At 44.7% G+C, this 22,716-nt stretch overlaps 1 protein-coding gene across 1 annotated transcript; it reads right to left on the reverse strand.

Annotated features, from left to right (window-relative positions):
• Window positions 1-457: 457 nt before the first annotated feature.
• On the reverse strand, window positions 458-22,688 carry LOC101545542 (cytochrome P450 2B4-like). Its single transcript, XM_004620775.2, has 9 exons — window positions 22,518-22,688; window positions 12,914-13,076; window positions 12,423-12,572; window positions 10,809-10,969; window positions 5,767-5,943; window positions 5,264-5,405; window positions 3,013-3,200; window positions 2,304-2,445; window positions 458-648 (listed from the first exon to the last, which is right to left on the reverse strand). Exons 1-9 carry the CDS (start codon window positions 22,686-22,688, stop codon window positions 458-460), a joined length of 1,485 nt encoding a protein of 494 aa, XP_004620832.2.
• Between the last annotated feature and the right edge of the window lie 28 nt (window positions 22,689-22,716).

The raw sequence follows: 22,716 nt of genomic DNA on the forward strand, positions 1-22,716 counted from the left end.
AGCTCACAGGCTCCCCATTTATTCAACACAATATTGCTCTCCCATCCTGGTTCCCAACATGTGAGCCATTGTTTAAGTTGACAGAGACATGAAGAACAATTAGTAAGCACAACAAAATTCAACAGGCACAGTAAGAGCAGAGACTTGGATATTTCACTTCGACAATCAGTGAGCACCCCTCAAGTATAAAAAGTCTTGACAATGCTGCCCTCCATATCCAAACTGCTTGCTTCTGCCCTTTCCTGGGTGTCCATTTTTCTGCCTCGCATCTATTCTATTCTTTCCTAGGCACACTTTTGATACCTGATTACATTTGAAGACCTAAACCGATTTGCCCAGGAGACTATCCCAACCTTGGGTGTCCTTTTGCTAGAGATACCTCCCACAGGGGGCCATGTTCTGCAGAAGTCGGGTGTCTTAATGAATGACAGAATGCCATGACTCCCCCTCCCTTCCTTCAGTTTTCACCACGAGGCAAGAAGCGGATCTTGTATGGTGGGGGCAGTTTGCCAATACCACACTCCATGGGGGTGAGGTCGATGTCCTCAGGGGCCATGTTGGTGGCCAGGTTGAAGTTCTGCAGAATGGTGGTGAAGAAGAGAAATAATTCTGTGCGGGCGATGCCTTCTCCAAGACAGATGCGCTTCCCTGTGGACACAGAGAGTCACAGGTGTGGGGAGGTGGCATGTGCATTCTCTACCCTCTCTCATCTGAAAACCCAGACACTGGCATCCACTGAAACATACTCGCCTTGGGCTAATCTCTAACCTGCAATTCCAGATAAACTATGATTAGGGAGGTTCTAAGCCCTAAAACCAAGTGCAATCTCTGGGTAGCTAATACCACACACGTTTTCTAGAGATCATTTATAACATGAGTTAGGATTCCCAAGGGTCCCACAAAGTATGTAGACCCACTTCAAGTTGGACATGAGTGTAAATATACATGTGTCTATGTTCCACTCAATATGTGTGTAGGGTGGTTTTTTTGGTTTTTGGTTTGGGGACCACACCCAGAGGTGCTCAGGGCTTACATCTGGCTATGCACTCAGGAATCACACCTAGCAGGCTTGGACAACCATATGGGGTGCCAGGGATCAAACCTAGGTCAGTTCCATGCAAGACAAATTCCCTACCCACTATGCTTTGCTCTGGCCCCATAAATCTGGCTTAACATTTTAATGCCCTTCTTTTCCAATGTGGAACAGGAGACCTACCTCATAGAAGTATTGTGAATTAGGAAGTTAAAATATGGGTCTGGAGAGATAGCACAGAGGCTAGGATGCTTGCTTTATACATGGCCAACCTGGGTTCAGACCCCAGCAACCCATATGGTGCCTCAAGCCCCACCAGGAGTGATCCCTAGGTGTAGAGCTGGTATAAAACCTAAGCAAAATCAAGTTTGGCAGAAAAAAAGGGTGTAAAAGTGCAACAATTTGGGGCTGGAGCAATAGCACAGCGGGTAGGGCGTTTGCCTTGCACGCGGCCGACCCGGGTTCAGATCCCAGCATCCCATATGGTCCCCTGAGCACCGCCAGGAATAATTCCTGAGTGCAGAGCCAGGAGTAACCCCTGTGCATCGCCAGGTGTGACCCAAAAAGCAAAATAAATAAATTAAATAAATAAATAAATAAATAAATGTGCAACAATTCTAGTGAACGTGGCAATACCACTTGGTGAAGGATACTGTGTTTACTATTCTGTGTTTGTTTCTATAGCACAAGACCAATGGATTGCGCCAAGTTCTTTTTCTTTTTCTTTTTTCTAATTTTTTTCAGACTTACAACTTTTCATACTTGTGTTTCAGTCATACAATGCTTGAGTACCCATCCCTCCACCAGTGCCCATTCTCCACCACCAATGATCCCAGTATCCCTCCCACCCCCCCATGTGCCAAGTTCTTTTAAGCACTCTGCAAGCATTCATTCCTTAATGATATTTTTACTTATGACCATGTAATAAATGTTCTTCCTTCTACTATGTGGCAATTTGGGGGGAAAGAAACTGTAACTCTTTGTGACTGGACTGATGTATTATTGTCAACCCCCAATAAAGCCCTGGACTCAGAGTAGTATTTTAAAAGTATGTTGCCCTTAAGTGTCTAAGGGTTTTAATGCATGCCCAGATCAGAATTATCAATTGTGGGGGATGTGATCTAACTTCTCTAACCCTATCTAGGGTTTTTGTAAAGATGGACAGGGCAGGGCAACTAAAGCAACAGATACCAACTGTCTAATAAACAAAAGCTTCAATTTGGCTCTCTCAAGATGACGTGCTCCTGCACAGAAGTATCTGGCCTCTCACCTATGGAAAAGGGCATGAAAGCATTGTTCTTCTTCAATTCCCCATTGGTGTCCAGAAAGCGGTCAGGGTTGAAGGTTTCTGGCTTCTCGAAGTAACGTGGGTCATTGAGAGCAGAATTCAGGATGGGATACACTTCAGTGCCCTTGGGAAAGGTCACAAGATCAAAAGATAATGCATTCATTTGTGTGATATAAAAAAAACGTATGAAACTTATATCCAAGGTTACGGAAAACAGGGACCAGGAGGTCTGGTCAATGGTTGAAAGCTTGTCACAGGTGTGTGTGGACAAAAAGATAGAGAAGGGACCAGTATGAAAATAATAGCTGGAAATGATCACTTTAGACAGGAACTGAGTGGTGAAAGTAGATAAAGGGATATACCTGATAACCTTTCAGTATTTGATTATAAATCATAATGCCTAAAAGGAGAGAGAGAGAGAGAAGAAAAGTGCCTGCCATAGAGCTGGGGTTGGGGAGGGCAGTGAGAAAGAAATTGGGCACATTGGTGGTGGGAAATGTTCACTGCTAAAGGGATGGGTGTCAGAAAATTAATGACTGAAATCCAATTATAAAGAAAATAAAGATGATATATTCCAATAAACCCATCCCACAGGTGGTGTGTGGGACAAGATTGCCCGAGGAGAACTCACGGGGAGGTACATAGGGAGACTAAGAAAATTCAGGAGATTCAGGACCCCAGTTGGCCTCACCTTTGGGATAATGTACCCGCGGAAATGTGTGTCCTTGGTGACAGTGTGAGGCAAGCCAATGGGAAGGAGGTCCGAAAATCTTTGAATTTCATGGATGATGGCATCGGTGTATGGCATGTTGGCTCGGTCATTGAGGGCAGGAGCACGGTGTGAGCCAATCACCTGATCGATTTCCTTCTGGACTCTCTCTACACACAAGAGGGGGAATGGTGAGAAATGTTCAGAGAGGAGTTTAGCAAGGAAACTGCCCTCGAGCTATTTTTTTAGCTCTGGGGGAAATGAAGCAGAAAAACTCCACAGCAAAGGTTACATCAGTGACATTCCTGGCCACAGTATGGAGCAAAGGGGGTGGGAAAGGAAGGAAGCAACAAATAGTTTTAGCCCTTGAAATCTAATGAATGCTATGGATATTTTTCTCCCCACACGTACAGGTAAACACATACACATGGCATATATCCCACATTTTTCAAATTACTTAATATTTAGAATTTAAGACCATGAAGCTGCCAAATTCCCCTCTGAGATGAGCGTAAGATAAATGAATCTCTATTGTGTGGGTAGATGAAGTACTGAACTAGGGGATCGGGTATATAACAGTGAGAGACATTCATAAATTAACCCATGGATAAATAAATAAATTAACCCATGGATAAATAAACAACTGAATAAATACATCAATCAATTTATAAGTGAAAATAATTTTTTTAATTTTAAAAATTAGGAGATTAGACCACGGCTTGGAAGCTGGTTTCACATGCTGGAGAAAAAGGCAGCTCAGATAGAGAAGGGAACACCAAGTAAAATGTGGTTGGAGATCCTACGCAGGAAGGGAGATGCGTGCTGAAAGTAGACTAGAATCTGAACACAATGGACACTCAATACCCCTATTGCAAACCACAACACCCAAGTGGAGAAAGAGGTCAAAAGGGAATACCCTGCCACAGAGGCAGGGTGGGGTGGGGGGGGGGGAGATGGGATTGGGGAGTGGGAGGGATACTGGGTTTATTGCTGGTGGAGAATGGGCACTGGTGGAGGAATGGGTTTGCGAACATTGTATGAGGGAAAAACAAGCTCAAAAATGTGTAAATCTGTATCTGTACCCTCATGGTGACTCACTAATTAAAGAATTTAAAAAAATTAGGAGATCAGAGCAATAGTATAAGGTGTTGGGCAATTGACTTGCACAAGGCTGACCCAGTTTTTATCCCCAGCATTCCATATGGTCCCCTGAGGACTGCCAGGAGTGATCCCTAAGTGCAGAGCCAGGAGTAAGCCCCAAGTACCACTGCAGGTGGCCCCAAAACCAAAATAGAAATAGAAATCCAATTAATATACTTATTAGTCAGTAACCAAATTATGTGTTTGATTACTAAGCATGACCAGAGAGATCAACATGCTGATTGCATCTTTGTATGCAGTATGCCCTTATTCAACTCTCAATCCCACATGATCTCCCAACATTTCAAGGATCAACCCTTGAGCTTAGAGCTGGTATAATCATAAAGCATCACTTGCATGAGCCAAAAGCAAACCAGAAAAATTAATAGTCTATATAAAACTATAGGATCTCAACCAATCAATAAATCACATGAATGAGTGGATGGCTGGATTGATGGAGGAATAAAAAGACTAAACAAATGAATGAAAATATAGTAAACTGAGGAATAATTGATGGGTGGATTGACTGATAGTATGCATGGATTAATAAATGATAAAAGGCTAAATACATAAATAACCAGATGGGAAGAAAATGAAGCAAGAGTGAGAAACAGTAAGGAACGAGCCAAGATCATAGGACAGATGGACACATGCTCACTCAAGGAAACACTGAAAAATAATGTAACCCAAATAAGTGCATGGAAGTGAGTTTGTTGGACAAATAGTAGATAACAGAATTGGGGCGAGGGGTACAGGTAAATTAATAAGTAAAAGCAAAGATGGAAAGGGATGAATGGTGAGATGGATGAGAGATGCATTAAGAAAGGGAGGAATGAATGAAAGGATAGAAGATTTGAAGTTTAAAGTAAACTTTAAAGTAAGTAAAAAAGTGAGAAAACATATCAACATATTCTTCATTCATCCATCTACCCAGAGCCTTGGCTAGGTTGGGGATTTGTTCAAAACCTGCAGTGCTCCTGGTCTGAGAGTCAACTGTTGTGTCTCATCTTGGCAGAACCCCTAATCCTGCATATGCAACTCAAAGAGCAGTCAGATTACCCATCCACCTAAATGGACCCCCCATTATGCCCACCTGTCATATGAGGGTATTTGAGCAGGAGCAGGAATCCGTAGCGGAGCGTAGTACTGGTGGTCTCCGTGCCAGCAAAGAAGAGCGAGAGTACACCGATGATGAGGTTCTGCTGGTGGAACTCAGTATTCGGATCAGACTTCTCCTGTGTCCGGGAGAGAGTTTAGGTCAAGGGACCCTGGAGCCTCACTGTACTCGTACCCAAGGATGGTTCTAGGCATCCAGATCAGTTTCTACTTCTCTTGCACATTTCCAGCCCCTCTTTTCTCTCTGAGTAGATGCTTTATTTTTTCCCTGTCCTATGTTTCTCTCTCTTTTCTCTTCCTCTCTCTCTCCTATCTCTTTCCTTCCTTTCTAACTCTTGACTCCCAACCACATCTCCTTTTTCCTAATCTCCCTTCTACATTCTCTATTCTTCCCTCCCTGCTCTTCCCCACCCTTGCACCCCATTCTCCTCTCTTCTCAGCTCCCCATCTTTTCCTCTCTTCCCCTCCCCCAAACCCCACTTTGTCCATGCGGATCAGGTAGGTATCGATGAAGTCGCGGGGAGCAGAGCAGTCCAGAGTCTCGCGGTGCTTCTCCACACTCTGACCAATGAAGACAATGATTTCCTGCAGGTTTCTATAGATCTGCCTGTGTGAGCCAGGGAAGTACTTCAAGAAGCCAGAGAAGAGCTCAAACACCTATTTGGAAGAGAGAGAGATTATAGAGCCTTCTGTGTCTGAGCTACCCAGTCACCGGAAGAGACCAACCTCCTGGTTCCCAACACCTCCTCAGGATCTCTGTATCCCTGTCTCTGAGTGTCTCACTGGCTCCATCTGGCTCTGGCTCTGCCCTCCATCCCTGTCTCTGTGTCTGTATTTGTGCTGAGACTTTTGGAATGAATCATCTCCTTGGTGTATTTATCTCTTCCTGGATCTTGACCCTCATCATCTTTTTTTTATTGAATCACTGTGAGATACAGCTATAAAGCTTTTATGTTTGAGTTTCAGTCATTCAATGATCAAACACCCATATCTCCACCAGTGCACATTCTCCACCACCAAGGTCCCCAGTATATCCCCCTTTTTCCAACCTTCCCCCTACCTCCATGGCAGACAATTTCTCCAATATTCTCTCTCTCCTTTGGGGCATTATGGTTTGCAATACAGATACTGAAGACCCTCATCATCTTGTCTCTTGCTGGTCTCTGTACCACCTCTCAATCTCTCTGATTTCCTCTCTTCAACTCTCTGTGCCTCTCCTTCTGGTCATCTCTCCAGAAGAATGTGTTAGGATGAACCAAGAGCCGCGGCACGAGAAGCAGAGCCTCCCGCCTACTGACTTTGATCCTGAGGTCTCCTAACCCATTTTGGCACCAGAGCAGATTCTTGCAGCCATGCATTTTGACTGCGAACTGAACTACAACCTCGTGCAGCCCGGGAAGGGATTTTTTTCCTTCTCCACCCCATTTTTCTGAGCGAAAATGGCGGCAGCGGCGGCAGCCACGCGGTGAGAGCCACCCTCTAAGACCCCTACACCAGGAGGTAGGACTTTCTTTAGTGACGTAGCCTGTAGGTGATCCTGGGAGGGGAGGTGTTCCCGGCGCGCCTTCCGCCCAGAGATGAACCAAGAGCCGCGGCACGAGAAGCAGAGCCTCCCGCCTACTGACTGTGATCCTGAGGTCTCCTAACCCATTTTGGCACCAGAGCAGATTCTTGCAGCCATGCATTTTGACTGCGAACTGAACTACAACCTCGTGCAGCCCGGGAAGGGATTTTTTTTCCCTCTCCACCCCATTTTTCTGAGCGAAAATGGCGGCAGCGGCAGCAGCCACGCGGTGAGAGCCACCCTCTAAGACCCCTACACCAGGAGGTAGGACTTTCTTTAGTGACGTAGCCTGTAGGTGATCCTGGGAGGGGAGGTGTTCCCGGCGCGCCTTCCGCCCAGAGATGAACCAAGAGCCGCGGCACGAGAAGCAGAGCCTCCCGCCTACTGACTGTGATCCTGAGGTCTCCTAACCCATTTTGGCACCAGAGCAGATTCTTGCAGCCATGCATTTTGACTGCGAACTGAACTACAACCTCGTGCAGCCCGGGAAGGGATTTTTTTTCCCTCTCCACCCCATTTTTCTGAGCGAAAATGGCGGCAGCGGCAGCAGCCACGCGGTGAGAGCCACCCTCTAAGACCCCTACACCAGGAGGTAGGACTTTCTTTAGTGACGTAGCCTGTAGGTGATCCTGGGAGGGGAGGTGTTCCCGGCGCGCCTTCCGCCCAGAGATGAACCAAGAGCCGCGGCACGAGAAGCAGAGCCTCCCGCCTACTGACTGTGATCCTGAGGTCTCCTAACCCATTTTGGCACCAGAGCAGATTCTTGCAGCCATCCATTTTGACTGTGAACTGAGCTAAAATATTAGAAACCCAAAACCGCGCGGCCGCAATAGCGGCCGCGCGGACTCAAAGTCTTCACCTTTACCAAGGAAGAGAAATTATTAGATGATGCTTATTCAGCAGGCCTGATTGTTGGGGAAAATTTCCAATCAACAATAGTGAGTTCTGTATGGAAATATGAAATGTACTCAATATGTAGAGAGAATAATGGGAATATCATCAGCTACTTAGATGGAGGGAGGGGTGGGAGTGGGGTGCATTGGGGTTCTTGGTGGTGGAACGGGTGCACTGGTGAAGGGATGGTGGTTTAATCAGTATTTGACTGTGACTTAAACCTGAAAGCTTTGTATTTTTTTTGTTTTCACGGTGGTTCAATAAAATATTTCTTAAAAAAAAAAAAAAAAAAAAAGAATGTGTTGGCTGCCTCCCACAGCCACTTTATTTGTTTTGCTCAAACTTTTCCCTGACTCTTCCCTCCTCTCTGCCTGTTTTGTACTGCACCAGGAATGATAACATTATGCTCACCCAGATGAGGCAGTAGACACTCAGCACTATTTACTTATTTGGGCTTTATCCTTTAGTCTAATGGAAAATGCAATACCTAGCTTGTTGCTAATAACTGTTAGAAAAATGCAGGACTGTACATAGAAAGATGTAAAATCCCTTGCAATTCCTCCTTCTAGAGATAACTATGGCTGTTGGATGAAACCTCTCAAGCTGAATTTTCTCTCCCTGGGGTTAACTGTTGAAGGAGAACAGGGAAATCCCTCTTTGAGGCTGGTCACACAAGCTCACCAGGGTCTCTTCCCAATTTTCCACCAGACTTTCCTTAGGGAGATCATGGGAACTCTGGGGACAGTCCTAAGTTACTATCTGACCTACAGTTCCTCTAAGAAATGCCAGAGGCCAGCTGCTTTGCAGCTCTAGACTTTTTCTTTTTTTTCTTTTTTATTCTTTTTTTTTCTTTTTGGGTCACACTCGGCGATGCACAGGGGTTACTCCTGGCTCTGCACTCAGGAATCACCACTGGCGGTTCTAAGGGGACCATATGAGATATTGGGAATTGAACCCGGGTCAGCCACGTGCAAGGCAAATGCCCTACCCGCTGTGCTATTGCTCCAGCCCCAGCTCTAGACTTTTTCATTGAAAATATAGTTGAGGAGCTGGAGGAACAGTACAGTGGGTAAGTCATTGGCTTGTACACAGCCAATCCAGGTTCCATCCCCGGCATCCCACATGGTCCCCTGAGTACTGTCAGGAGTGATTCCTGATCACAGAGTCAGGAGTAACCCCTGAGCATCACCTAGTGTGGTCCAAAAACCAAAAAATAAAATAAAATACAGTTGAGCCTGAATGGCAGGGTTTGACCTGTGCAGACAAACTTCCACAAGGATTTTTTTCCAATCCTGGGTTTCCTATCCTCTAGTAAAGAATCACAATATAGAAGAAGTGATCATTAATTCCTCTCAACTGGAGTGGGTGTGTGAGCACCCTAACCCCTGGCAGTTCAACAATCAACTGTGTATTACAGTTATTTTGTTGCTGCTGTTGGTGGTATTTTTTAATACATGCCAGCCTTTTTTTGTTGTTTTTGGGGTCACACCCAGCAATGCTCAGGGCTTACTCCTGGCTCTGCCCTCAGGACTCACTCCTGGTGGTGCTCAGGGTACAATATGGCATACCAGGGATCAAACCCAGGTAAACCACATGCAAGGCAAATGCCCAACCTGCTGTACTATCACTTCGGTCCTACACATCAGCTTTTATTAATGACTGTTACTGCATAACAAAGTTCAGAAAAAGTTACAATAACAGGTGTCTGGTTAAAGAAACTTTGGTACATCTATACAATGGAATACTATGCAGCTGTTAGAAAAGATGAAGTCATGAATTTTGCATATAAGTGGATCAACATGGAAAGTATCATACTAAGTGAAATGAGTCAGAAAGAGAGAGACAGGGCTGGAGCAATAGTACAGTGGGTAAGGCGTTTGCCTTGCATGCAGCCGACCTGGGTTCGATTCCCAGCATCCCATATGGTCCCCTGAGCACCGCCAGGGGTAATTCCTGAGTGCAGAGCCAGGAGTAACCCCTGTGCATAGCCGGGTGTGACCCAAAAAGCAAAAAAAAAGAAAGAGAGAGACAGACATAGAAAGATTGCACTCATCTGTGGAATATAAAATAACAGAGTAGGAGACCAACACCCAAGAATAGTAGAAATAAGTACCAGGAGGTTGGCTCCATGGTTTGGAAGCTGGCCTCACATGCTGGGGGAAAGGCAGTTCAGATAGAGAAGGGAATATCAAGTAAACCCTGGTTGGAGGACCCACTCGGGAGGGGAGATGCGTGCTGAAAGTAGACTATAGATTGAACACGATGGCCACTCAATATCCCTGTTGTGGACCACAACACCCAAAAGGAGAGAGAGAGAACTAAAGGGAATGCCCTGCCACAGAGGCGGGGGGGCGGGGGGGAGGGAGGGGTGGGATTGGGAGGTAGGAGGGACACTGGGTTCACTGGTGGTGGAAAATGGACACTGGTAGAGGGAGGGGTGCTTGAACATTGTATAAGGGAAACACAAAGTATAAAAATGTGTAAATCTGTTACTGTACCCTCATGGTGACTCACATTAAAAAATTTTTAAAAATAAAAATAAAAAGGTACAATAACCCATTCCCTTTTATATGATCATTATTTAATGGAAGACCTTTTTCAATTGTTTTTAAAGAGAGGCATCTTTGTAATCTGGAAGAAATTTTTGCTTTTAACAGAAAGAGGGAGGAGGGGTCCCAGGCTGGGTCTGTAGCAAAAATACCCGAATTGAAGCATGAGACCAGGAGATGGGAAGGGTCCATGAGACAATGCGAGATGGAACCCTGGATACCAAACAAAGTGTATGAGCACCACAACTACAGTGTGTGATGCCAGTGAGCACCAAACCAAGTGTGTGACTCATGACATCATTGTAACAAGAATAGGAAAGAAAGGGGAGCCAACACAGTGAGGGAAAAGACACTGAGGAATTGGAGAAATACAGTCTCCTGAGCCCCCTGCCTCTCTTGTCTGTCTGTTATCCATCCAGCCCTGTTCCAGCCCTGTGCTACATTCCCACCCGCTCAAGCTGCCATGCTTGCCCTATGCGTCTACCGCATCCCCACTCCCCTTCCACTCTCCCAACCTGGCTGGAGAAGGAGCTGATGAGGGCGAAGGTTTGGAAGAACAAATCCAGCAGGCGCAGGAACTGGGGATCTCGGTAGGAGAAACGTTCCCCGAAGACAATGGAGCAGATGATGTTGGCAGTGATGGAGTGGAAGAAGAAGGTGGGATCCTGGAGGGCTCCTGAGAAAAGAGGACACAGGTTCCTGGACACGCACTCAAAGGCCTGAGAAGCCCAGGATGCTGCCCATTGATTTGTCACCATTCTGTATATCCCAGCAAGGGGTCAGGAAACTGAACAATAATAGAGACACTCATGATCCCATGTTATGTGTGAGAACTTCTCCAATAACTGTCACAACTTGGCCCTTCTCATCCTCACCATACCTGTGAGGAAGGTACCAGGCTGCTGGTGCACCTATTTCACAAATGGACACACAGAGCTCTCAGCATCCTCTCACCTTGGAGGCGGTTGAGCCATTACACAGCCCTAATTGCTGAAGCCAGGTGCAAATAACAGCTGGGCAGTGGGATCTTGCTCTGTCTCTAGGAGCAGGAAAAGGGAAGACCCAGGGTGGGGGATGTGGAGCAGACGTTCAATCTTGCAGTCATATTCAATTTTTTTAATGTTGCTCTCCCTGTTCCATAAATATCTTATACCCTTCCTCTGTCCCCACCTTTGGACTCTCAGACCTCCAGGGAACTGTTCCACCCTCACTGGCTGATGTCTGCACATCCCAGACTCAGGTGGGAAAATGGGGGGGGGGGGGGTGCAGAATCCAGGAACCACACACAGATGCAGCCTCACTTCTAGTCTCCACCGTCCCTCCTTTCTGGCCTCTAAAGAGCCTTCAGGCATTTGTCTTCCAGTGCCTTTCTTTTCTCTGTCCTCTCTCTCTCTCTGTCTGTCTCTGTCTCTCTCTCTCACTATCTCCCCTAACCTCTTTAAATTTCTTTCTTGATCTTTCCATATCTTTCTTTCTTTCTTTCTTTCTTTCTTTCTTTCTTTCTTTCTTTCTTTCTTTCTTTCTTTCTTTCTTTCTTTCTTTCTTTCTTTCTTTCTCAGACTCAGCACCAGCTCCTTCTCACTCCCTCTGGCCCTGTCCCCCTGCTCCCTGTCTTGCCTCTGCTTCTTTCCTCACTCCAAACTGATGATCGCCTGACAAAGAGCCCTGTCATCTCTGTCTCAGCAATGCCCATTTGGGGAGACTCCAAAACCAACCGGAAGTGCTATCTGGATGTTCCCCCCGCCACTCCTGCTTCGTTCATTGTTCACTGCCCTTTACATGTCTGATTTTCCTTTTTCTCTCCTGGCTTCCTGGACTTCCTACTTCTGCCTTTCACAGACACATTCAATCCATGTGCTGCTATTCCCTAGAAGAGACATCTCAGCACAGGTTTGAGTGTTATTCTTGACAGTCTATTCCATCAACTCTTCCTGTTCACTGAGCTCTCTCCAACCCTCTCCATGTCCTGGGTCTCTCTATTGGGTGGTTTCTGTTTCTCTTTTACTTTCTGCCTCCCCTTCTCTGATCTCTTGCACATGAATTTCTATTGCCATGCACTGCTCTGTATCTGTATTTGTGTATGTTTGTGTGTGTGTGTGTGTCTGCCCTACCCATACCCCAGGACTTACCCTTAGTGTTTCGCAGCTCCTCCACCAGACACTGAGCCTCCTCCTGGATTCGTTCCTCCACGCTCCGCTTTCCCATCCCGAAGTCCCTCATGGTGGCCAGTGAGAATCGTCGAAGGACCTTCCAACGTTCCCCGTTGGCAAAGATTACACCTGGAGTGTAGACCACATCATGGATTGCAGAAGATGTTGGAAGTAGACCTGAATTCCTCTGCACGACTGGCTTCCTTTTCTGGATTCACTATCTTTTTTTTTTTTTTGCTTTTTTTGGGGGGGTCACACCCAGCGATGCCCGGGGGTTACTCCTGGCTCTGCACTCAGGAATTATTCCTGGCGGTGCTCGGGGGACCATATGGGATGCTGGAAATCGAACCCGGGTTGGCCGTGTGTAAGGCAAACGCCCTACCCACTGTGCTATTGCTCCAGCCCCAGGATTCACTATCTTTAATCCACATCCTCCAACCCAATCTTCCTGGAAACTTCCAGGCACTTACCATACCCCTGAGCGATTGGCTCAACCACAGCAATTTTTCCCCGGCCAGAGAAGGCTTCAGCTTGGTCCACCAGAGCCTCCCGGATGGCCTCTGTCCCACAGAGCATGACCACAGGCCGTGGTCCCAGGTACACAGTGAACACATCCCCATATTGGTCTCGTATCTGCCAAGCACATCAACACCCATGATTATTAATAGTATGCTCTTCTTCGATTTTTCCTGTTGCTTAATCATTAATACATATAGACTAACACATATCTCCTTCCGTAAAGGGTGTACTGTCCCATCCCAGACCTCATGACAGGTGCCCTCAGCAGCACAGAAGTTAAATGTTTTTACTGTCACCCTAGTCCATTCCCTTGGCTCTGGACACATCTGTCTGACATCTCAGCTAAAGAAATAATCCTCCTTCTTTGGCCATAGCTTTGTGAATCATGGTAACTTTTTAAAGTTTAAATTTTGGGGGGCTGTAACTGAGATTTAAACCTGAAAACTTTGTAACTTTGTAACTTTCCACAATAAAAAAATTAAAAATAAATAAATAAATAAATTTAAAAAAAAAATTTTGGGGGCTGGAGAGATAGCACAGCGGGTAGGGCATTTGCCTTGCATGCGGCCAACCCAGGTTCGAATCCCAGCATCCCATATGGTCCCCTGAGCACTGCCAGGAGTAATTCCTGAGTGCAGAGCCAGGAGTAACCCCTGTGCATTGCCGGGTGTGACCCAACAAGCAAAAAAAAATAATAATAATAATAATAAAGTTTAAATTTTTTCTAAAATTAAAAAAAAATGAAAAGGCACAAAGAAATGAGAGGAAAGATGATCCCCTCAAATCCCCATTGTTTTGAAAGTATTTGAAGGGTCCAGGACAACAGTACAGAGGGAGGGAAGGGCATTTGCCTTGTGTGTGCCTTGTGTGTGAGTTTGATCCCTGCCACCCCATAGGGTCTCCCAAGCCCCACTCATCCTTGAGTGGAGAGCAAGGAGTAACCCCTATGCACTACCAAGTATGGCCCAAAACCAAAATGAAAAAGAAGTACTTTAATTTTTTGTTTCATTAATTTGGATGGGCTGGAGCGATAGCACAGTGGTTGGGCATTCGCCTTTCACACAGCCGACCCGTGTTCTCCGCCCCTCTCGGAGAGCCCGGCAAGCTACTGAGAGTATGGAGCCTGCACGGCAGAGCCTGGAAAGCTACCCAGGCGTATTGGATATGCCAAAAACAGTAACAATAAGTCTCTCAATGAGAGACGTTACTGGTGCCTGCTCGAACAAATTGATGAGCAACGGGATGACAGTGACAGTGACAGTGATTAATTTGGATATAGAGAAAATCAAACATGAAATTCTGGCTCTTTTCAGTAAGGCTATTTCAAATAATTGGGGATACAATGAAGCCAAATTGGTACACAGAGAGAATGTTATCATCTTAATTATGTGAACTAGAAAATAAACATTAAAAACAAAAAAAAAGGAAGAAACTAACCATTCGGCCAATAGGAGGAAGAAAAAAAAGAACAAAATTAACTTTTGTTGTTGTTGTTGTTTGGGGGTAACACCCAGTGATGCTCATGGATTACTCCTGGTTTTGTATTCAGGGATCACACCAGGCAACAGTAACAGGTGCTCAGGGGACCACACAGGATGCCAAGGATCTAACAAGTCGACCACATGCAAGGCAAGCAACTTCCCCACTGTACTATCTCTCTGGCACCATGAACAAAATTAACTTCATGAGAATACAGTATACAAATTTCATCATATCATCTTCTCTGCCTCTCACCCTCATTTTTCCCTCCTTTTCCATTTCAGGCACCAAGTCCCATTTTTTTTTATTAATAGTTTATTTTTAATTAGTGAGTCAACGTGAGGGTACAGTTACAGATTTATACATTTTTGTGCTCATGTTTCTCCCTTACAAAGTTTGATAACCCATCCCTTCACCAGTGCCCATTCTCCACCACCAGTAAACCCAACATCCCACCCCCCCTTCCCAGTCCCGTCTCCCCCCACCCCACCCTGCCACTATGGCAGGGAATTCCCTTTTGTTCTCTCTCTCTGGTTAGGTGTTGTGGTTTGCAATAAATGTGTTGAGTGGCCATTGCGTTCAGTCTCTAGTCTATATTTGGCCCGCATCATCTTTCCCCCACATGACCAACAACCACATTTTACTTGCTGTTCCCTTCTCTGAGTTGCCCAGAATGAGAGAACAGCCTCCAAGCCATGGTGACAACCTCCTGGTACTTATTTCTACTATTCACCAAGTCCCATTTTTAAACCTAGGGCTAGAGCTTTATTGTTTTGCTTAGGTTAGGGCCCACCCATGGTGGAACCTAAGAAGGGGAGGGGTCAGGGCCACTGGTGTTGGGGTCAAGGGGCATGTGTTTCATGGAATCAAATTCAAGGTCCTGCACATGCTACAAATGTGCTCTCCCACTTGAAAAACTAAAAAAGTGACCAATTGTAGTTTCCAGGAGAATTTTTTTTCTCATGATTGCTATTACCTTTCCCTCCTAATGCAGGGTTTTTTGTTATGTTTTCTTGTTTTGAATTATTTGAAAGGGGTCTGAGGGGTTTTTTTAGTTGGTTTTTTGTTTGTTTTGTTTCAAGTTGCTTTTTGTTAATGCTTTATCTTCTACAGGAGAATTATCTAAACACATTGGCCAACACCCAATCATGCTCCAACTTCCCTATACTTGTTACCCCTTATAGTTTCTGTTAGGTCAGCTTGGAAGCTGATAGGAATTTCTTGCTACTCAAGTCCTTGCATCTCATCACTCATAGATCCTCATCAAATATGCCTTGGCTAAGATGAGGTTTATCCCTGCCTCTGAGGTTGAATCTCAAATGGGGAGAGAAAACATGTGATCCATATAGTACCATCAGAGTCTACTCCTGTACCCAAGGAATTCACCACTTATGGATGACATGGATGACACTCCCTAACCCACACTAATCCTCGTACTTCTTTCTGAATATAATTCCCAGGTTAGGAAGATTGCCTTGCATGCAGCTGATCCAGCTTCAGTCCCCAGCACCACATATGATCCCCCGAACCCTGCCAAGAGTGATCCCTGACCACAGAGCCAAAAGTAAGCCTGAGCACTGGAGCACTGCCTGGCAAGGTCAAAAAAAGAGAGGGAGTCTGAATATAATTTCCAAGAAGTCTTCACTCTGTCAAGAATTGTCATAGGAGAGGACATCTATTTTCCTACTCTGCTCCAAATCAATAGACCTGGTGAAACTCCTATCTCTCTCCTACATGCCAAACTTTTCTCTACTCCTTACCAGGGCTCTGGCCCTACTGCCACCTTTGCCCGACTGCTTTAGAGGCTCCCCTTTGAGAACTGAATGTATAGTTCAGAGGTAAAGATAAATTGAATTCAAATGCTGAATTCAAAAAAAATTAGTACCAGGGACCAGAGAGATAGTTGAGCTCATAAGGCACTTATCTTGCATACAGTCAACCTGAGTTTGATCCCCTGGATCCCTGCTTGGGGTGATTCGTGAGCACAGAGCCAGAGAAAGCCCCGAGGGTGTCCTCAGTGACCCTAACTTAGGGCATAACTCAAAGGTAGGACCCAATAATTAGCTCATCCTTTCTATCAGATCTTTCTTCAGCAGCAAGTTCATTCTAACTTAGCCTGGAATTGTCAAAAATTAAATAACCATTGTCTTGGTTCTTTCAAAAATAAAGTATCTTTATGATGAAATGATAGTACAGCAGGTAGGGTGCTTGCCTTGCAAGCAGTGAGCATTTAGGGTCACTAAAAGTATATTAAAACCAATAATCGCATAATAAATTTAATTTTTAGATAATAATTAATTTAATTTCCGAGTTACTAACTATTTAATTTCCTCAACGTCACGCATTGAAGTTGATAAATCAAAGAAAAAAATCAGCCTCCTATGACCCAACCCCACTTTTCATCTGTCTCCTGACATTTTCTCTAGAGAAAAATCTTGGCCCATCGTTGGTAAACAGAAGAGGAGGGCAGGCCCCTCTCAGGCTAATGATGAAATCTGAAAAATCACAACAGTTCAGCCACTTAAAATTGTCCAGCATTCCAGTCAGGAATCAGCTTACCCCTGTTACATTCAATAATGAATCACATATACACACAGTCACCATAAAGTTGTACCACGTAGTCTAAGTGTTGATAGGCTCTACCATGGAACTTTCTTCATTTTGGTCTTTGATTTCACACCACAAAATATGAAGCCATAACCATTAAAGCTGAAGACAAGTTATTCAGTGATTCGGCAACTTCACACCCACATTCATATTCAACAAAAAATAAGTATATGTGTATCCACTAAAAAAAACTGAAGAGGGAGATTCACAGAGAGTTTGGTTGGTGGCCAAATGTGTAGTCATGTTGTAGAATATGTTGTGTAATACTAAAGAAAATAAAGGCCGGTTACACCTAACACCCATACAAGGCTTCATGATATTAAGCAAGAGCAACTAGGTACAGAAGTATCCATGCCTTACAATTCTAAGTGTGGGATCAAACATATCACACAAAACATAAAGTTTTAGAGGTTAGAGAGATTGCACAGTGGGAAGGTGCTTGCCTTGCAAGCAGTTGACCTGGGTTCCATCCCAGTACCCCATATGGAGCCCTGAGTCTACCAGGAGTAAGCCCTGAGCAGTGCTATGTGGAAGCCAAAAACAAACAAATAATTACAGGGAAGTGGGTAAGATGTCACTGAGAAGGGTCACAAGAGGAGTTTCTGGAAAAGCCACCTTCAGACCCAACTGTGAGTCACCCACATGAACTTGCTGTGTGGGAAAATCTCCTGATCCATGCATGCACCCACGAATGTGTGCCTTAACAGGATGCGGTTTGAGTTCAATGAAATATGGACTTCAAAGGAGGAAAGGGACTAATACAGGATGATCTCTCTCACATATGGCATATAAAGAAATACAATGAGGGAATAAAAATGTCCCATAATAGTACTGAAGCGATAGTACAGCAGGTTGGGTGTTTGCTCTGCATGCAGCCAATCCAGGTTCTATCCCCGACATCCCATATGGTTCCCTGAAAACTGCCAGTAGTGATTCCTGAGTGCAGAGCCAGGAGTAACCCCTCTAAGAATTTCCAGGTTAACCCAAAAAGAAAAAGAAAAGAGAGAGGGAGGAAGGAAGGAAGGAAGGAAGGAAGGAAGGAAGGAAGGAAGGAAGGAAGGAAGGAAGGAAGGAAGGAAGGAAGGAAGGAAGGAAGGAAGGGAGAAAGGAAGAAAGAAAGAAGGAAGAAAGAAAGAAAGAAAGAAAGAAAGAAAGAAAGAAAGAAAGAAAGAAAGAAAGAAAGAAAGAAAGAAAGGAAGGAAGGAAGGAAGGAAGGAAGGAAGGAAGGAAGGAAGGAAGAAAGAAAGAAAGAAAGAAAGAAAGAAAGAAAGAAAGAAAGAAAGAAAGAAAGAAAGAAAGAAAGAAAGAAAGAAAGAAAGAAATAGAGAGAAGAAGAAAGAAAGAAAGAAAGAAAGAAAGAAAGAAAGAAAGAAAGAAAGAAAGAAAGAAAGAAAGAAAGAAAGAAAGAAAGAAAGAAAGAAAGAAAGAAAGAAAGAAAGAAAGAAAGAAAGAAAGAAAGAAAGAAAGAAAGAAAGAAAGAAAGAAGTCTCAGCCCGGGGGCTGGAGCTCAGGCTCCGGCCGAGATTCGACCCGGTGGCCATGCCTTTGCACAGCCGCGTGGATGTGGAACGAGCAGGAACCAGAGACAGCTTTAGGACTTGGGGTTCCAGCGAGTGCTTGCAACCATGTATGGAGACTGTGAACTAAGCTTTTGCCGGCTAACAGAGGAATATAATACAGAAATTGTAAACCGCCCGCGGTCGCGTGACTTTTTATCTCTTCATTCTCATCAGTGGAAAACTTATTATCAAATATTTCCCTTGTCAATAGAGCTGTATTCTTGGGGGATAAATTCCAACAAAAATAGTGAGTCTGTGTTGAAAACTCCAACAACAATAGTGAGTTTTGTGTTGAAATCTGGAATGTAATCAAGGTAAAGAGAAAAGGAAGTGAAATTATCAGTCACGCAGGTGGGGATTTGGGGGGTGAGGGGTGGGATGTATACTGGTTTTTTGTTTTGTTTTGTTTTGTTTTGTTTTGTTTTTGTTGTTATTGGTGGTGGAATATGGGCACTGGTGAAGGGACGGATGTTTGAGCATTGTATAACAGACATAAGCCTGAGAACTTTGTAACTTTCCACATGGTGATTCAATAAAATAAATTTTAAAAAATAAAATAAAATAAAAGAGAAAAGAAAGAAAGAAAGAAAGAAAGAAAGAAAGAAAGAAAGAAAGAAAGAAAGAAAGAAAGAAAGAAAGGAAGGAAGGAAGGAAGGAAGGAAGGAAGGAAGGAAGGAAGGAAGGAAGAAGAAAGAAAGAAAGAAAGAAAGAAAGAAAGAAAGAAAGAAAGAAAGAAAGAAAGAAGAGAAAGAAAGAAAGAAAGAAAGGGAGGAAGGAAGGAAGAAAGGAAGGAAGGAAGGAAGGAAGGAAGGAAGGAAGGAAGGAAGGAAGGAAGGAAGGAAGGAAGAAAGAGAGAAAGAAAGAAAGAAAGAAAGAAAGAAAGAAAGAAAGAAAGAAAGAAAGAAAGAAAGAAAGAAAGAAAGAAAGAAAGAAAGAAAGAAAGAAAGAAAGAAAGAAAGGGAGAAAGGAAGGGAGAAAGGAAGGAAGAAAGAAAGAAAGAAAGAAAGAAAGAAAGAAAGAAAGAAAGAAAGAAAGAAAGAAAGAAAGAAAGAAAGAAAGAAAGAAAGAAAGAAAGAAAGAAAGAAAGAAAGGGAGGAAGGGAGGGAGGGAGGGAGGAAGGGAGGGGAAGAAAGAGGAAGAGAGGAAGAACATGTCCCATAACAGACCCTGAGAATATACACATTGAATTGCTTGTCAAGGGTTGGGGAGTGGGGCATTGGGGGAAGCTAGAGGGTTAGGGAAGGGAGGGAACCTAGCGGTGGAGGGCGGGAGACCCTGACATGCTGGGAGTGGGTGTGCTGTAGCAACTCTATACCTGCACTATTACTACTGGGGCAAGACAAATAGTATCATGGGTAGGGCGCTTGCCTTGTATGTGCTTGATCTGGGTTCAACCCCAGCCCAACAGAAATAGTTCCTGAGTACAGAGCCAAAAATAAGCCCTGAGCATCAACAGGTGTGGACCTCCCAGAAAAAAAATAATATTAATTATATTGTAAATCAGGCACATACATTTTTAAAACTAAATTGGAAAACAATGATTGACAAAGTCATAAGAAGGTTAAGATTACCTTAAAATCTTTTATGTCAATCAATTGTAAAGCTCCTCACTGGTTTCCCAATTTCCATTCCTGGCTCACTGCAACCATCCCCACACCCCATGCCAAAGTAATCCCATTCAAATGTGTTTTCAGGGGCTTCAGAGAGCAGGGCACTTGAATTGCATGCAGCTAACCTGGGTTCAATTCCTCACATCCCATCTGGTCCCTTGACCCCCTGCTAAGAGTGACCTGAGCACAACTCTACAAAGAGGCAATTATGACAGAAGGTCCTGAATACCTACAAGATCTTTTCAGGGACTGGGGACGTATTGCAGGAGGTCAAAAACTCAAATATCTATGTGACGAGTGTGGCTATTTGGAGGGGACAGAGTGCTTAGTTTTCACCTAATTCTCCAAGGGCTGTGGGAAATGTCCAGCAGCTCTACTCTAGGAGGCACAGCTGAGGACATCCCTCCTGCTTGTCCCCTTCTGTATGATCATGACAAACCTCTTCCCCAGGCTGAGTCTCGCAGTGCTTTACCTCTTAGAAGGTGAGAGCACCTCAATCAACTCAACCACCTCAACTCACTATGAAAGGACTATGATAGCCCCAGAACCATGCACAAGAGACATAGTAAGGACGTAACAAATGCCCAAATACAATCACAACCGAGAAGTGATCTTCAGAAGGAAAGTGAAAGAAGGGGGAGGCTAGAGTTTGTGGGATCTGACGAGGTGGGGGTTACTGACACAATGGTGGAGGGTGTGGTGCTGGAATGTTCCGTGCATTAAACCCTATCATTAAAAGTATTGAAAACCACAGTTCTGGGCTGGAAAAAAAGCACAGTGAACAGGACAATTGCTTTGCACATCGTCAACCTAGTTTCAATTCCTGGCATCCCAAGTACACCCTGCCTGCCCCAAGTACACCAGGAGTGATCAATGAGTATAGAATCAGGAATAACACCAGGTGTGGCCCCAAAAAAAAAACATAAAATAAATAAATTTTAATAAAGAAATTCACACTGCCTCAAATTTTAAAAATTAAAGGCTTGCTCTTCAAGCCCGTGTTTCCTTGAACACATATCTTACTATGTGTCTCTTTGCTTGCTTTTTCCACTCTGGAAAAGCCCATGTTCTCTCTTGAATACACTTCCTCTCTTCTCACCCACCTTTTTGTACCATTCTAAGTAAATTTCAGGCAATAAAAACTAATTTGCTTTACTAAAAAATAAATAAACTAATGGAATCGAGAAAGAGACCAGATGAACTCCCACCACAATGCAGGTGAATTCTGGGCACGTCACTTATGACAGGAAAAAAACAAGTCCCAAAGTGTGTAAGTCCAAATCTTTGTGATAAGAAGCAAATGATATGCACACAGGACTGTGATACTGTGATACAGCAGTTTCTCTCTCTCTCTCTCTCTCTCTCTCTCTCTCTCTCTCTCTCTCTCTCTCTCTCTCTCTCTCTCTCTCTCTCTCTCTCACACACACACACACACACACACACACACACACACACACATACACACACTAGTAAGTCAGAGTCCTGATTCAGGAGTAGTCAACAGTGCGAGCAGAGGGTCTGTCACAGTCAAAACTTATTCATGTTCACCAAGCAGCTAACAAAGTAGATCATTAAATAAGAAACTGTACCCAGCTGTGGCTCCCCATTATCACCGACTCTATTCTCAGGTTAATGTTCATCAATAAGATTCTAAGACACCTTTTCCTTACTTCTCTGATATCTATTGTTGACAGACGATATTCTATTTATTTGTTTGCTTCTTTGTTTTGTTTGGGGCCCACCCCCAAAATGCTCAGGAATACTCCTGTCTCTGCACTCAGGAATTACTTCAGGTGGTACTCAGGGGACCATATGTGGTGTCAAGGATCAAAGCCAGTTAAGCTTCCCAGATTTGCAAAGCAAAAAACCCTACCCACTGTTCTATCTCTCTGGCCCCAAGAACCTCTTTCCTTAGTGTCAAAGCCCCTTTCTCTTTCTCTCTCTCTCTCTTTCTCTCTGTGTACGTGTGTGTGTCTGTGTCTCTCTGTCTCTGTCTGTCTGTCTCTCTCTCTCTCCAGGCACAGAATTGACACTGCATTGTGAAATTCTTTGCCCATGGCTTACCCCCCAGGCCCCACTTGTCCCCCTCCTACTGCAGCCATGTGCTTCCAACATAGCACCGATGCCTCTGGTCACTGCTCTGACCACCCTCCACCAGCTTCATCTCCATGGCCCTTGCTCACCAACCACTGCCTACCCACCCCTGAGTCTGGAAAGATGCCATCCCAGTCCTTGCCAAGAGTCATCCCCAGGGACTGAGACGGGGAGCCACCCTCATACCCTGTCCTTCTGTGTCTCACCTTCAGGAAGGATTTGAGCAGACCTTTTCTGTCCATCTGCAAGAGGTTCCCCAAGAAGGGCAGGGGGCGGGGGCCCGGAGGGAGACGTCCACGAGCCTTTGGCTGGCCCCTGGTCATGAGCAGCAAGAGTCCTGTGAGGACAGCCAGGAGGAGGAGGACGCTGAGCTCCATGGTCCCGGCCAGCCTGTCTTCCTCTCCG

This window comes from Sorex araneus, chromosome 8, assembly GCF_027595985.1.
Source record: "Sorex araneus isolate mSorAra2 chromosome 8, mSorAra2.pri, whole genome shotgun sequence".
Classification (NCBI taxonomy): Eukaryota; Metazoa; Chordata; class Mammalia; order Eulipotyphla; family Soricidae; genus Sorex; species Sorex araneus.